The sequence below is a fragment of the Gossypium hirsutum genome, chromosome A06, assembly GCF_007990345.1.
Source record: "Gossypium hirsutum isolate 1008001.06 chromosome A06, Gossypium_hirsutum_v2.1, whole genome shotgun sequence".
Classification (NCBI taxonomy): domain Eukaryota; kingdom Viridiplantae; phylum Streptophyta; class Magnoliopsida; order Malvales; family Malvaceae; genus Gossypium; species Gossypium hirsutum.
In genome coordinates, this window is record NC_053429.1 from 115,315,225 (window position 1) to 115,331,921 (window position 16,697).

General features: G+C 34.7%; 2 protein-coding genes and 1 long non-coding RNA gene across 4 annotated transcripts; 2 read left to right on the forward strand and 1 right to left on the reverse strand.

The window, feature by feature from the left end:
• The first annotated feature begins 347 nt into the window (after window positions 1-347).
• Window positions 348-3,958, forward strand: LOC121230703 (uncharacterized). Of its 2 annotated transcripts, XR_005928788.1 has the most exons (4): window positions 353-792; window positions 897-1,006; window positions 1,381-1,820; window positions 1,903-3,958. It is a non-coding gene; the product is annotated as an uncharacterized lncRNA (long non-coding RNA). The 2 variants fall into 2 exon arrangements; XR_005928787.1 differs by having other exon boundaries at window positions 348-792; window positions 897-1,820.
• Window positions 3,959-10,257: 6,299 nt separating this feature from the next.
• LOC107961962 (uncharacterized) lies at window positions 10,258-12,420 on the forward strand. The gene is made up of 5 exons (XM_016898151.2): window positions 10,258-10,474; window positions 10,661-10,846; window positions 10,985-11,093; window positions 11,580-11,790; window positions 11,893-12,420. Exons 1-5 carry the CDS (start codon window positions 10,445-10,447, stop codon window positions 11,972-11,974), a joined length of 618 nt encoding a protein of 205 aa, XP_016753640.1. The 5' UTR covers window positions 10,258-10,444; the 3' UTR covers window positions 11,975-12,420.
• A 1,567-nt stretch (window positions 12,421-13,987) lies between these two features.
• Window positions 13,988-16,070, reverse strand: LOC107961963 (pyruvate, phosphate dikinase regulatory protein 1, chloroplastic). Its single transcript, XM_016898153.2, has 3 exons — window positions 15,309-16,070; window positions 14,494-15,133; window positions 13,988-14,298 (listed from the first exon to the last, which is right to left on the reverse strand). The coding sequence occupies exons 1-3, from the start codon at window positions 15,732-15,734 to the stop codon at window positions 14,195-14,197; spliced, it is 1,170 nt and encodes a 389-aa protein (XP_016753642.1). The 5' UTR covers window positions 15,735-16,070; the 3' UTR covers window positions 13,988-14,194.
• Window positions 16,071-16,697: the final 627 nt, after the last annotated feature.

Below are 16,697 nucleotides of genomic sequence, written 5' to 3' on the forward strand. Positions count from 1 at the left end.
TTCACCTTCTTTATTTAAAATATGAAGTTTTATATGTGGATAACTTATAGTATTATTTTATGGAATAATATTTGGTATTAGTGGAGTGGGGTTGATAAGTGTTTTATAAGAATATAATAAAATAGTAAAAAATAAATATTTAAAAAAGAGACATGTGACAATTTTTTAAAACTGTTTATGGAATAAAAAAATACAATGCCAATGTGTCAAATATTACCCTATTTTATTTTTATTTTTTTGAAAAAAATATTGAGTGATGCCATTAAAAATTATAAAACTGCATAGGTGACACATGTCCTAGACAAACGCTCACCACAAAGCGATGATAGTCTCCTAATTAATGAGAAAAAATAGTGATCATTTCTATTCCTAAGAGATTGTAATCGTCTACAAAAACCCTATTTCTAATGGCTTGAAACCCTAAAACAAACTGAAGACAAAAACAAAAAGAAAATCAAATTGATCTCTACAATTTTTGAAAAAAAACCCAACAGTCCAAATTATCTGGCATCCCACACCTTTCTTTTACTGCCATCATTCTTCCTCGTGTCGGTCTGTATCCTTGTTGCCCTCGATAGAAACTTTGTAAAAATAGAAATCATCGAAGTCTTTTCAAACTTGCTTTCCTCCGACTCATTTCAAACGTCATTCAAAGATCTTCTATCCTTTTCGGTCGCTGATTCTGTCCTTGGAGGAGACTTATCGATCCAAACTCTCGGTTCTACCCATCGTTTAACTTCCTTCGCCATCATATGCACCGCATGATTCACTGATCGTTCCACAAATTAACATGTAAAATTTTCAAATCTTTGGGCTCTTTCTTTTATTTCTTGTATAATCACTGCTATGCTCGATCTATCCTCATCTACTGTTTGGATTTTTTTATGACTATCAAGGAGTCCCCTTCAACCATCAGATTACAGAACCCTAGTTCCTCAGCCACAATCATTGCTTGCAGACATGCTCTCGCCTCCGCCATGGTTGCATCAGCTACAAAATTGTTCTAGTAAGTGCATGCTGTCAATATATGCCCATCGCCGTCTCTAAATATGATTCTCGTGATTGAGTTTAGGATGTTTTTGCTATAGGCCACATCGAAATTTCATGTAACTTCATTTGCTCTCAGTGGTTTCCAAGTACTATTATTCTGAAAAATATTTATTGTTGTTTTCGAGGCTATGTGGATACTCTCTACTTGATATGCTTTGATAAATGTGATTAGTCCAACTGTACTCTGTTTTTCACCTTGATGATAAGTTTTATTTCTTTGATGCCAAACTGCCTAGAAAGTTATTGCTAGATATTTACCTTGTTCTTCATCCGTACTGACAAATAGATTTGCTAACCAAATTTTCCAATTTTGTCCTTGGGTACTGGGAGTGAAATCGATCCCCACCCCTTGCAGGATGTTTTTGATGAACATACATCCCCAGAATATATGATTCATCGATTCCTCTATTGACCAGCAAAGTCGGGAAATATTTGTTACCACCAGATTCCTGGATTGTAAAATTTTAAAAGTAGGGATATAGTTATTTATCACTTTCCACATTGTAATTTTAATCTTGCTTGCAATTTGCAAGCTCCGGAGTCTAATGTAGAACTTTTGTAAATTTGGTATTTGTAGCATTATGTCCCATTGCATTGGTCTTGCATTTTCTTTAAGCAACCACTTGTAACCACTTTTTGCTGAGTACACCCCTGTATTATCTCCCCTCCATACCCTGACGTCCTTGATGTCAACTCTAGCAATTGGGATGGTCTGAATTCTGTTTGTTTGCTCCTCATCAAAAAGCTTTCTAAGGGCTTCTAAACTCTAGGTAGTCTATTCAAAATTGATTAGGTCTGCTACTGTTGTAAAATTAACAATAATATGCTAGCCTGTTATTTTTCCTTGACCAGGTCTTGGAAGCCAAGCTTTGTTCCGTATGTTAGTTGATTTGTCGTTTCGTACCCACCATCCAATGCCAGCCTCTAGAAGTCCCCTTGTGCTCCATATGCTTCCCAAGGTATATGATGGGTGAGATCCTAAACTTGCATTAAAAAATCACTATTTGGGTAATATATTGCTTTTATAACTCTAGTAGATAAACAATTCAGATTCATAATTAATTTCTACCCCTGTTTTGTAAGCAAAACGATATTAAATTTAGCCAAATCTCTAAAGCTTAAACCTCTTTGTACTTTCGGTTTGCACAACCCCCGCCATTTACACTAATGAATCCCCTTCCCTATTTTAGAATTTCTCCACCAAAATTTGCAAATAATGTTTTCAAGCTCACGACATAGGGTAACAGGCAATAAGAATAATTGCATTGTGTAAACTGGTATGTCTTATAAAATTGATTTAATAAAAACTTTTTTACCTCTAAGTGATAATTGCTAGATACTTTAATTTTCTACGCATTTGGAAAATCTATCTTTGAAGTTTACAAATGCTTCTTTTTTCCGCCTTCCTATCATGGTTGGAAGACCTAAATATTTTTTAGATTACTTACTCCGAGAGACACTCCAATCTATTCTTTACTCTCGCTCTTCACATTACTAATAAAGTATATCAGTGACTCGTCAAAATTGATTAGTTGGCCGAATACCCCTTCGTACTCGTTTATTATTGATTTAATAGCATTTGCTCCCTCCAGGCTTGCTTCCCCGAACAGAATGCTATCATCAACAAAAAATAGATGAGTTAGCGATTATCCACTCCTCCACATTCTTACCCCTTTGATAGTTCCCTCATTTTTTTCTAGTTTTAGAAGTGAGGAAAAACCTTCAGCGTAGAACAAAAATAAATATGGGCTTAAATGAGCCCCTTGTCTCAAACCCTTTGATGGCTTAATTTTTTTGCCTTGAATCTCATTGAATAATACTGAATATTCCACCATTTGTACACATCTCATTACTAGATCTAGCTATTCTTCACAAAAACCTATTCATCTTATTATGTTTTATATGCTTTACTTATGTCTAATTTCAATGCAAATTGACCCCATGTTCCTTCTTTCTTCTGTTTCAAAGTTTATAGAATCCCATGTGTAATAAGCACATTATCCGTGATCTGTCTTCCAAGAAAAAAATTGATTGCGTCTCGTCAATATAGATGTCCAATACTGTTCTAAATCTATTAACCATAGCTTTAGAAATAATTTTGTACACCACATTGCAAAGACTAATTAGCTTGAACTATGTCATACAGTTTGGTGAACTCACTTTTGGAATAAGTACTATACCAGTATTATTAATATCTCCAATCTCCTTTCTCCTATTTAAGATGTCTAAGAAATACTTAGAGAACTCATCTCCCACAATATGCCAGTATTTTTGATAAAACAAAGCAGGGTAACCATCCATACTTGATGCTTTCAAAGGTTTAATGTATTTTTACTATCGTTGTCATTTCCTCTATTCTGAATTCTTCTAATAATACCATGTTCATACTTTTCTTAATGCACTTTATAATACCTGATAACACTCTATCATCATTCCACATATCTGACACCGTGAATAGTTTCTTGAAGTATTCCGTCACTACCCTTAACTTTTCTTCTTTAACAACGATCAATTCCTCATTCGAACTTTTTAGCTTTTTTACATTATTTCTTTTTTACCATTGATTTGAAAATTTATGGAAAAAGGATGTATTTCGATCCCCCAATCTGAGCCAATTTTCCATCACTTGTTCCCAAAATAATTCTTCTTTATCGGCTTCCAAATTTAATGCCAACTTTACTTCTTCCATCTCTGCAAGCATTTCACCATCTGGATCAACCAAGTTCAGCTCTACGAATAATATCCTATTTAGTAAGGTAGACTCCTTTCTTTTATTGGTCGTAAGTCGACCCATCTTCTTATTGAACACCTCTCCTAGCATTCGCAACTTCGAAGGCACCTTGTAACAGCCCATTTTTAGTCAAATCAGAATAGTGGTTTTGGGACCACAAATCTGGGGTTGAAATAATTATTTCATTATTATTTTAATGTCTACAGCATGATAATATGATTGTGTGAAAATTTCGTTCAAAAATTTTATGGTTTGAATGCTTATTTTGATAAAAAGGACTAAATTGCGTAAAGTATAAAACTTGAGTTCTATTAGCTAAAGGTGTCAAATAGTTATAAAACCTTAAAGTGAAGGTCTTTATGTGATAAATAGCCCATTATTGAGATAGTGGATGATAGTCGCTTGACATTTAGTGTAATTAATAAGAGTTTTTTAAGGTTAATTTTGTAATTTAGTTAATAAAGTTAAAATTAAATAGAAAAAAATCAAATTCTTTTCATTCATCTTCAAAATCCACCAAATTTGAAGAAGAAAAACAAGCTATTTAGGGTTTTCATTCGACCATATTCAATTCTTGCATTTAGGTATGATTTTTGTCTCGTTTTTAATGATTTTTATGTTTTTGATATCGTTGTAACCTAATCTAGCTAGCCCAGGGACTAATTTGCAAAAATGCTAAAGGTTTAGGGTTTATCCATTCATGAATATAGGTGTTTTTTGATGTTTGATAATAGAAAATGTATGGTTATTGTTAGATAAACAACATTTGTAAAGTGATTTTTGGTAAAATTGTCAATTAGGGATTAAATTGTGAAATATCTAAATTTTGTGGTTAAATTGTGAAATAAATGAAAAATATGGGTTGATATGGGGCTATATGAAATTTGGCTAGCATGGATAGGGACCTAATTGCATGAATTTGTGTTTTATGAGCTAAGGACTAGATTATAAAAATGTTGAAATATTTGGGGCAAAAGTGTAAAGTTGTCATAATATGCATTTTGGGCTAAATTGAATAGAATTATAATTAAATAAGTTAATTTTGATTACATTTAGATCAAGAAAAGTGAAATTTGAATTTAGATCGGGGGAAAAATAAAGTGTTGGACTAATCGACTCATTTCATCGTTTTTGCATTCCAGGTAAGTTCGTATGTTAATAAGCATTAATATAATTGTGTTTTAAATGCTTTATTATTGAATTAATTGTGAATACGACCTTGCGGATATGTACGACGATGATTCGGTAAATGTGAAATCCTAGTTGAACCTTAAAAATAGATTAGGATACAAATTACATGTCATTAGGGGTTATATGATTTGGTGTTAGTCCATATGTCTTACCAGTGGATGAGTTATTCGGCATGTGTTACAAATTCTCGTCAGCTTGTATGAGCAACACCATGTAGCTACGTCATGACCATCAGCTTGTATGAGCAGACCCGTTGATAGATCAAGAGAGAGCATTATATGTGATATGAGATTGAGATAGCTTTAGATATGTAGTGGCACTTAGGGTGTAAGATTCCTAAGTATCCGATAGTATTCCAAATGGTTCAACGGGTATGTCAAAGATATGGATGAGTATGAGATTAGTACGAGATGGTACAGGTATGTATATGAACCGTATAAGCTTTGAATCGAAGAAACTTGTGAATTTCCCATCTAATCTTGTAAATGATCTTATGATAGGTTTGTGGATTAATATGAGTTGTATATTGTTATATTCAATTGTGTGCATTTTGTATTTATGGCAAGTTGAGTTTATTACTATACGAGCTTACTAAGCTTTATAGCTTACTTTGTTTACTTTTTCATGTTATATAGTGAATTTCGAAGTTAGATCATATTGGGAGTCGTCGGAGATTGCATCATACTATCGAGCTTCTACTTTGGTACTTTTGAGCTTATGTTTTGGTTATATGGCATGTATAGGACTTATGGTCATTTTGGTTTATAGTTTGGTAATGAATTTAGCCTTTTGAATTGGCTTGTAAATGTTAAGTGTTTGGTCTTGTGTATAGCCATGAGAGTTGGCTTATTTTGGTATATTTGGTGATGTATATATATATGCAAATGATCTTTGTTATACATTTGGTAAATTGAGTATCATATAGTTGATAATTGAGAATTGGTATGCTTGTGATTTAGGTAAAGTGATGTATAAATGAAAGTGCATATATGTTGTTAACTAGTAAGTGAATTGAGAATGTGAATTTAGTATAAAATTGAATAGCCTAATATGGTACATGTGTGCCTTGTTGTTTTTGGTATGGAAATGGCATGAATTATGTTTGGTTGAGGTTGGTTGAATGCCTATTTCTGCCATATTATGTGCCATTTGGATTGTATAGGTGTATGCAAATTTGAGTGAGAAAGATGCTTGGTAAATAGCCTATTTTTGTCCACAGGGGCAGAGACACGGGCATGTATCTCAGCCATGTGTAACACACAGTCAGGTGACACGGCCGTGTATCCCCTGGTGTTTAATTAGAAATCAAGTTAGTATACTCTACACGGCCCAGCACATAGGTGTGTGATATGGTCGTGTGGCTTAAGTCAGTATACCCTACAGGTTTGGCATGGCCTAGCATACGGCCTGGCACACAGGTGCGTGAGGCTATTCCGAAAGGCACACGAGCTAGTCACACGGGCATGTGGTTGGTCGTGTTCCCAAGTTAGGGAGTTACACGGGGTCGGACGCGGGCTGAGACACGGCCATGTGATCCCATTTCGAATTTCCACACGCCCTGTGACATGGGTGTATATGTGGCCGTGTGAGACACACGACCGGACCACATGGGCGTGTGTCTCCTGTATTTTGAATTTTTTTAAGTTTTCTAAAAATTTCTTGAGTTATCAGTTTAGTCCCGAATCACTTCTAAAGCATGTTTTGGGCCTCATAGGCTCGTATTAGGGACTTGATGAATGATTATGAATGACTTATATTTGAATTTGATAATTGTATGAGAAATATATGTTCGATTTATATTAAGTCTAGTTATGCTCCGTAACCCTATTCTGGCGACAGATATGGGTCAGGGATGTTACACACCTCCATTGAATTCCGTTGTTCACACTCGTCTTCTAAAACCCAAATTGCATTAAGTCAAATCCCTCTTCCCCACGAGCCATATATATATATATCTGTTACTATCAATCCCCAAATCTACCAATATCGGACAATGATATGATATAGCATGCGTTAAATGTTTTAAGGAATACCCTGGAAAAATTTCCCACCATGCCTGGTTTGCTACTCCTCTGTCGATTCTTTCACGAATATTGTTTTCAGGCAACCTACCTCTTTCCCATGTAAACCATTTCACTTTGTAGCCTAGGTCATTAAAGTCATAGTCCTCTAATATTTCTTTCAATCGAGCCATATTTCTGTCACTCCTTAATCGACCACCCCTTTCCTCGAAAGATAACATAATCTCATTAAAATCTCCTACAACCATCCATGGCAACCCTTGATAATTCCCCAACCTCCTTAAGAGTTTCCAAGACTCTTTTCTTTTATGTTCCTCCGGTGCACCATAAAACCCTGTAAGTCCCCATGATGGCATTCCTTCTCTTTCCTTGACTTTCACATCAATATGATTGGTTAAGAAGCTTCTCAACTGCACCATATACTCTCTTTTCTAACCAATGGACAATCCCTCTTTGGACCTATGTGTTCCCACATCTATTCCATTGGTAAAACCATATGTTGGACGAACTTTTTCCATTCTTTTTTCATTTAAGTACATGCCTTACCTTATCCTGGACGCAATTAACCGCCTGTGGATGCCCCAATCTACGAACGTTCCAACTTAAGATTTTCATTGTGCCCGGTTGGCATGTTTACCGGTGACAATCGATCTTTTAGTAAATTAATCAATGCATCTGAATTATCGTCCTCGATTGAATGTTCGTTCCTTGTTCTTTGTTTTTTCTTTCCTTCACAATGTTCAATTGGTTTATTCTCCATTATTGCTTCCCGTTGACCCATTGACCATTCGCCTTAGGCAGATTCATCTCTTTCTATTCCCCATTTGCTCCAAATATCTATCTCTATTCCAATGAAACTATTACCCATTTGAAGTCTGCTCGACACCTCCTCCCTTAGCCATTTACTTCCGACGAGCATCTCATTCCTTGACGACACTCTTAGTGATAAGTCCCATCCAAATTTTACTTCTTAAATCCTATTTGTCTTTCTTATCATACATAATCCTTCTCCATGACCTAGTTTTCTGCATAGGACACATAACAAGGATAGTCACTCATATTGAAAGTACGCATATCCCTTTCGTCCTTTCCCCAATGCCAATTTTTTCTTTCTTTTCAAGGCTAGTCTTACGTCAATTCTTGTCCTGAATCACATATACCTTCGTTCCCCTCTTGAAATCAACGTAGCATCATATTATATGAATTGCATAATAAAATCCCCCAACTTCCTTGCTAATCCCTTTTATATTACCCCAAACGACAAATTATGGAATTGAATCCAGAAGTAAGTATAATTTAAATAAATTTACTTTGGGTCTTCTCCTTTAACCAAACAATGAAAAACTATTAGATGTCTGATGAACGACCACGACATGCCATCCAACACCCTCTTTATATCCACTTCGTAGAAGAATCAGAAAATATATTGTTTCTCTCCTAGATTTAAAATTATTACTCCCCCAATGGATGACATAGATCAACCAACGTTCTTTTGAGAGAAGGAAAGTGAATTACACAATCCGTTAGTGCTTTTCCAACTAAACAGAGCCTATATTCATCATCTTCTTTGTTCGGATCTCTTTCACATGGGATCGATTCCTCTTCTTCATCCTCCAGATTTAGATTTGCAGTATTTGCGTTTATCAACGATCGGTTGCTTGTGAAAACCCTCACTTTTTCCAAATAGTCCAACCTTAGAATATGCCAACTTGACCTCAACAAACGAAAGAAAAAAAATGGCGTGCTAAAAAACCCTAGCAGACGAAAAAAACTACCTTATTTTATTTATGAAAAAAAGGTGACTATTTGGTATACTAACAGTATGTTTTTTATTCCATAAACAACTTTAAAAAATTGACATCTACACTTGTCAACCTTTAAATTTTACTTATGGAATCCTGATGATGACAGTGTACCAAATATTTTCCCTCAAAACATATATATGTTTTTTCCTGAATTAAATATTGATTTTTAACAAGTCATCTCCCTCTAATTGGGGTGATAATGTATCGTATCAGTTTATATTTGTTTATTTTTTATTAATATAAAATGTTTTAGATTTTTTAAAGTCAATTTAGAATTTGAATTTTTTTTCAAATTGAACATATTTGATTGATTTTATCAGTTGAAATCAGTTGATCAATTATGAAAATGTTATTTTTTTTAATTCGTTCTTATTATTTTAAATTATTTTCAATTCATAATATATATTTAGATAGAAAATTAAAAATGATATAAAAATGTATAAAAGTTAATGCAAAACAAAATTTGATTTGGATACAACAATTAATTTATATGCCCAAAATTGTATGATTGCTTTTTTTTTTAAAACGTAATTTTTTATGATTGTTAAATAATGGAAAATCAATAGTAGATATAAATGTCATCATATATGATATAATAATACATATAATTATCTGCCAAAAAAATTACTAAAAGTATAATGATTTATAACCATAAAAATTAAAAGCCTAAAATAATAATAATATCTCATATATTGATAAATAATTTTTCTTATTATATTTAAATAAAACAATTTTTAATTAATAATTAAATTAAATTAAACAAAAATAAATGTTAAATAATTATATTTTAATATTTTAACTAAACTTAAAAATAAAAGTGTGAAAATATGAAGAATGCATTGAATATAAATGGAAGAAGAAGTAATGGATTAGAACCAAACTCAAAACACTCTTTGGTGCTTAACTTGCCAATTGCTTTCATGCTGGGGTAAACTTTTATTTTTCAAGTTAATCCCTAAATTTTGTAATTCTTTTTAAATTAGGAAGTTCTAATGTGAAAATAATTGTCAAATTCAAACATTAATTTAGAAAAAAAAAGTTCAGTAAATAATTATTAAATTGAAGATGATTTAACTATTTACTAGATTTAAATATGTTTAATATCTGAAATTCCTTTTGTTGAGTAAAACTGAAACTTTCTTTACAAATGCCATGACATTGCTATTTCAACTACAAAAAAATATTTTACCTGAGGTGAGATTGCTATAAATAAAAATATTTCCAGTTTTCATTGCAAAATTATATAAAAAAGCAAACAAAGTCTTTAATTCTAAATTCTTTGTCTTGTTTTTTTATTCTAAAATAATAAAAAATTCAAAATTGCATTACTTTATTTAAATAAATTATTGTACTTTTATTAATAAAATAATGATGTAAGAGCTTTTTTTTTTCAGAGGTATTTCAACCCTGTCTTTTTCTCTTCTCTCATATAAATAAAAAATAAAAAATGAAAACAACAGATACCTCTTGCCAACTTCAAGGAACTATCCAACGTTGTCATAAAGTCTGTTCATTTCACCAATCCATTTAACAAAGAAAGTACTTGCCTTTCTCCTCTTCTTTTTCCTTCTAAACGAGACTGTATCTCTGTTTCTTCCTTTATTGCTTTTTTTTTTAACTAATCTTTCCCTCACTTTCCCGAGAAAATGATGGACATGACGGAAAACCCAAAGTTGGTAAGTATAATATATTTAGGTTTTTCTTTTTTAATTTCATTTTCCTTGTAATCAACTGTTTGATTGATTTCTTTCATCATCTAATACCTATCCTTTAGTTGTTTTTATTATCATCATTTCAAGTTAACCGCTGTTCTGTTTTTTTTTTTGTAGTCCTCTGACTGTGTTTGGTCGGATTCCTTATAGGATTTATCATCTTGCTGCGAGGATCTTGTGTCAGAAGAGAAGACCTCCACTCAAAAGATATCAGTTTTGGATCATACTAATGGATTTCAATACACAACTGATCAATCCGATAGCTTTGTTATTAACATGGAAAGCTTCTCTCATGGAGGATTCAATAAAGCAGTCAATCCAAATTCAAGAATCACAGTAAGTCTTCTTCTTCTTTTCTGAACATGCAGTATTTTTTGAATCACACGTGTTTATAGCTTTTTAAAAAAACCAGTTTCATTCATGTATCAAAAAAAAAAAGTCATCTTTTGTTTGATTTAAAAAAAAAATTTGCAGAGAAGCCTTTCACGAAAAGGGTCTCAACGAGGCGACAAGAAGACTATTATTCCCAATCATACCAATTCTAATGATATGGATTCTTTAGTTTCCACCTCTTCAACCAGAGGTACAAGCACTCTCAATTTACTAATTGCTGGGTTATTATTATTATTATTATTATTTTTTATTTTTAACTCGTAAGAAATTTCCTTGAAAAAGATGGAAATCGTTTAGCTCATCACCAACCTGGACCAACCTCACCTCCGGGGTTTAGTAGCCAGTAATAGCTCCACAATTATACGGTTCTATATATTATCAATTACTTTAATACTAAGATTCTTGGTCCTTCACCATGTGCTGGCATTACATGCCTTGCTTGAAATTAACTTGTTAACAACGGGGCACCTATGGAAAAGCCTTTGTCATTTAACTCACAAGAGCTCAATGCATGAACCTGAGCACTTCTGTGTGTTTATTAGTTTGGTGCAAGTACAGATTCTTGAGAGAATGTCCTTTTTGTTGGTGGCTCTTTTCTCTTGGATGCAATCTTCTGCATGTATGCCTGTTAGTTCACATTACTTTGGAATTATTGAAACTGCAATTGCTCTGGTAGGGTCTTCCATGCCAGAAAAGCCGAGGACGGTGGTTGCCGGGTCCACCGATCCTGCCACCAACCAACAAGTTCATCATCAGATCACCATTACAACCGGCAATATCGCTGCTGCAACCGAAAGCAGATTTAGTTTGAGGAGGAATAGTTTCAGGCGGTATCCTCCACCATGGTTGCTTGATCCCAAGAGGATTCTCATGTTGTTTGCCACATTGTAAGCTTCCAAGCTATTATGGTATTTTCACCTGCAAATTACATGAACACTTTCAACAAATTGATTTGATATATTGAAGTGAAATTTTCCGTTCTTCGACAGGTCAAGCATGGGCACGATTTTGCTGATATATTTCACCTTGTCGATAAGCAAAATGAATGGAGATGAGACTGGCTTAGATTAGTAGCTGAAAAAGATAACTCTCCAACATATTGCTGATTAAAATATGTTGCAGTATAACACACACATGGGAGTTCAATGCTTGACAAACAGAAATGGATGCAAGTGGTTGATGATAGGCCATCTTTTAAAAAAAAAAAGGGCCTTCTTTTGATGAGAACTATCCAGGAAGTGAAGAACAAAAAGAAAGTTTAGGAAAAGAAGACAAAGTGGACCATGGGATGACAAAAGCTAATCTATCTTCCATTAACAGAGCTTCTTTAAAGAAATTTTGGAGATGAAGACAAGGCCTTACTCCACTAAGACAAAGAGAAGGAATCTTTCCTTTTAAATTTACATAAATATGTATGTATGTATGTAAGAGATGAAACAAAACATGGTATCCTACTTTTTGTGCTTTCTTGTTTATCTTCAAATAAGACAAGTTGACATGGAGGATCGGAAAAGTTACCTTTGCTCCCCTTCTTTTAATTTTCCTTCGCCCATACCTCTCTTATTTTTTATTTTTTTATTTCTTTTTTCTGACAGTCCAACTTCAAGTGCTTGTTCTTTGTGGCTTTCATGTGATTGAGCAGAGGGAAGATGATGGTAGCTATGACCCTGAGATTTACAGGCACTAAAATATATACATAAATGTATATTTGCATATCAGCATGCGCACTCCTAGTTTCTTACCTTTTTTGGACCAAAGTCTGGGCTTTGGGGAATAAAGAAGGGCTACCTATTTTGTTTTGGGGGGGGGGGGGGAGGGGGGAATTCTTTTCCAAAGGCACGTAGGCTTGTTCCCACAACTGTCAAGTAGGCCGAGCGCTCTCACTGATGGTTCAGTTGAAGTGGGAAAGATTGAATCATTCCTCATACTGAATACATTAATGCTTGGGTTCCGTTATGGTTCAAGTAATCATTGTGCTTTTGTGAAACCATGTTAGTGAAAATGAGCAAAAAAGCAAATGCATCATGCTGCCGGCAGCAAATAAAGCAGAATAATAGGCAATATGTATGTACACTATGACCATGAGAGCATGCAAAGAGCTAAAATTTTCACCATTGAGAAAAGCTGCTTCAGACGTTGAAATGTTTCAGTTCCATAAAGCCACATCTGATCCCAGAATACAGTCTTTCCTTGGAAAAAAATGAACTGCTTCCAAATGTCATAGGCATAATTGTCATAGTCCACCCATGACGTGCTGAGGTGGCAGTGAATGTGAGGAGTGCCCAAGTCGCATGTTTACTTGGCTAACAGAGCCACAAAGATACACGTTGCTTCTAAAATCAAGGATGACAGCTATTGAGAGCCTCTCAGCATATTAATCCTTTTCCACTGGTCTTTTAAGCTGAGAAAATGTCTGACATATGCAGCTACCCTAGGTTACTACCTCACTTTATTAGGAATCTCAAACTAATATTTTCGAAGATCATCTGTAGTGGGTACTATGACTAGATCCCTTTTACCTAATGCTCTTCACTGTGTGAAAAACGAAAATCTTTTATTCTATTCATCAAAACAGAAGCAGTCCATTTCAACTGTATGAATAATGCGAAAGCATAAAGAAATTTAATGTATCATGATACAGAACCCAACAAAATCACTAATTCAACTATAGGACTAAAACAAACTTCATAATGGCATTCAGCAAACTGATTCAGAACATTGTAGTCATTGACAAATGGAAAACCTCTTAAGGTAAGGAATTCAAGAGCACCTAGAAAATACGGATTCAAGCTTCTTGGATAAAACCAGATACAAGTTTTATATATCCCCCAGTGGGGAGAAAATGCAGACTCAAATAAACCAAAATAATAAACGAATGATTAAAGACAAGCTAGACCTTGCACTCGTTCTGGTACTAATTTCCTCAACAATCAATATATCAGGTTCGGAAGATAATGAAGTAGCCCCTTTAGAATATATTTTCAATAATAAAAACCACTTGTAACACATAATGGCTGCCACTTTATTAAGAATCTTTATATGTTAAATTGACAGAAAGAAAAGTTTGTTGTAGGACAAACTGCATAAGTAAACTACATAGTTGTATTGCATCATTATAGAATAGTAGTTAGTATTATAGTTCATAACCAGTAAAGCACTGGCATTGTACATGTAAATTGTAACTAATTTCATCAAACCCCCCCCCCCTCCTTTCTCAGTAGTTACAAGGCAGCAAAGTCCTATTACTCCAGCATACCTGGAGAAAAAGTAATTTTCCATCTCATGACTTCATTAGTAACGTTTTGATATTCGTGGCATTGAACACTTTTGCTTACGGTCATGGTAGAGCCTCAATATAACAGCAGCAGTTTCTTCAATTGCTTTACCAGTAACTTCTGCAAGGATAAGGACCAGTAGGTGAGCCCAAGGTTCATCAGATGAATATGTCAAACATCTTTAACTGCTTAATATCAAAATTTACCATATTTTTAATCATCTTAAGCTTAATAATGATCTCTAAGTATCTCCATGTCAAGGAATCAAAGCAGTTGGGAGAGTTAAACAAAAATAAGTAAATTAATTATGTTTACCGATGACTGGCCATGTAGGATTTTGAGCAAAAACCTTGCGAGCAAACTCCAACTCCTCTTTCACATAAGCCATCTCCGAGTAGTTACTCCTTGCATTGTCACCGAAACCCAGACTCTTAGCCCTTGCTTTCCTAATAGTTTGCAAGACCAAGGGATTAATAGTCAAACCAAAAACCTTCTCAGGGTCTACTTCGAAAAGTCCCTTTGGCAAAGCCACTCCATTCACAATAGGCACATTGGCTACTTTATATCCTTTCTGTGCTAGATAAATTGATAACGGCGTCTTCCCAGTACGAGAAACACCTGTGAGCACAATGTCAGCCTTGCTTAAGTTTTGAGGTAGAGCCCCATCATCCTGCTTGATTGTAAATTCAACAGCTTCAATCCGCCGAAAGTATTCATCTGAGAGAGGGATGTTTCTTCCAGCTGCTCCACGGGGAAGACCAGAAGGTGAGACACCTAAATGAGCAGCAATAGCCTCTGTAATTGGACCCAATATATCCGTCGATGGTATACCCCACAATTTGCAAGCTTGCTTGGCGGACTCTGCCATGGAAGGATCAGCTAAAGTATATACAAGCAATGCACCTTCCTTGGCTGCCTGCTTTATAATCTCCATCAATCTCTCAACATCATCAATCTGAACAATTGCAGATCATCATTGTCATTCAACCAATCTAAATGATTTCCCAGTTTTTAAAACACTACAAGTTCTAGTTTCATCACTAACTACAACAAATACATCAACTTGAATAACAACTAAACTTGGATTAATTAGTAACTGAAACAAGTTCTGAAATATGAAACAAACATACCCCAGAGAAGAGATGGGTATTTACGGGACAACCACGATCCACCAAACAATGCTCGAACTGCCCCAACGCTGCGTTAACGGAATGCTCCGCCGTCCATCCAGTTCCATCAGATACCATATAAATTGGCTTCCCCGAGTCTGTTACCTCCACCTCACGATCGCTGTCATTTGCCGTTGAAGTGGGTTCCAAAGACAAGGTCTCACTGATTCGTTGAGCTGAGGGGTTCACCTCAAGCGCCCCAGTCCCGTGGCTCGGTCGTTCAAGCTTGTGGCCCGACCTTAAGGCTCGTGCACGGTACCATCTGTTGAACTGTGGGCTACCTTTTAGTTTCCGAACTTTGGGCTCGGGTTCTGGGTCGGAAATATCGGGATTGGCCGGGGTGGCCGTGGCCCGGAGGTTGAAGGCGGAGCAAGGACAAGCGAGCATTCTTAGTTTTGCTTCATTTGCTTTTCTTGTAATCTAATTTTATTTACCTGTCTGAAAATTATGAGGTGGAAGGATCTCGGGCCAAAAAATGGTAGCAAAATCCAAACAATAGGTTAATGAAATATGAACCCACCAACTAAGTTGGACTGAATTGGATATTAAAAATCTAAGATATTTATTCCCATTTGAAATAAAAACATCAATTTGATTCTCATCTTTCATCATATTACAAGGATCTCACTTTATTGGGAAATGATGGGAGGGATATGGATTCTTGGATATAAATGCGAATTCAATAGGAAGTTGAACCCATTGTTTGGTGCATGAAAATTTCAGTGAGGGCTTTAAATGAGTTAATGGGAGGATTGAGAGAATATTGCATGTAGTTTAAACAAAATAAAATGGATAAAAGAGCCTCCAAACTATGGGGAAGTGGATCCAATCACATAATGCCTTTTTTATGGTAACATTCATGAGAGAAGGTGTTGATGTCGGTTTATGCATGCCATACTGAGAGACCACCAAAAAGAAATCACAAAAGAGAATAAACATGTCTGGGCCCGAGTTTGAACTGGGGGCCTCTAGTGTGTGAGACTAGCATGATAACTAACTACAATACGTAAACATTTTGATGTCACTTAAAATATTAATTAAATATTACTTTTCATTTTTTTTTAAGTTTTGTGTTAAGTTTATTCACTTAGTGGAGGTTAATTACATAATAATTGGATGCAAGTGTGATAGGAGACCGCATCTAAATGTGCGAACGTTTAAAGTTAAAAATGTGCAAATAAAAATATAAATATTTAAGTGCGGTATCTGCAAATGTACATGTCAAATGTAATATAGTAAGCGTTACAATAGAACACCAATAAGTATTCTGAGGATCGTACCCAAGAGATTGCAGATTGGAGAAACTTATTATTAAATTAACTATAGAAAATAATTACTAATCTAATCAAG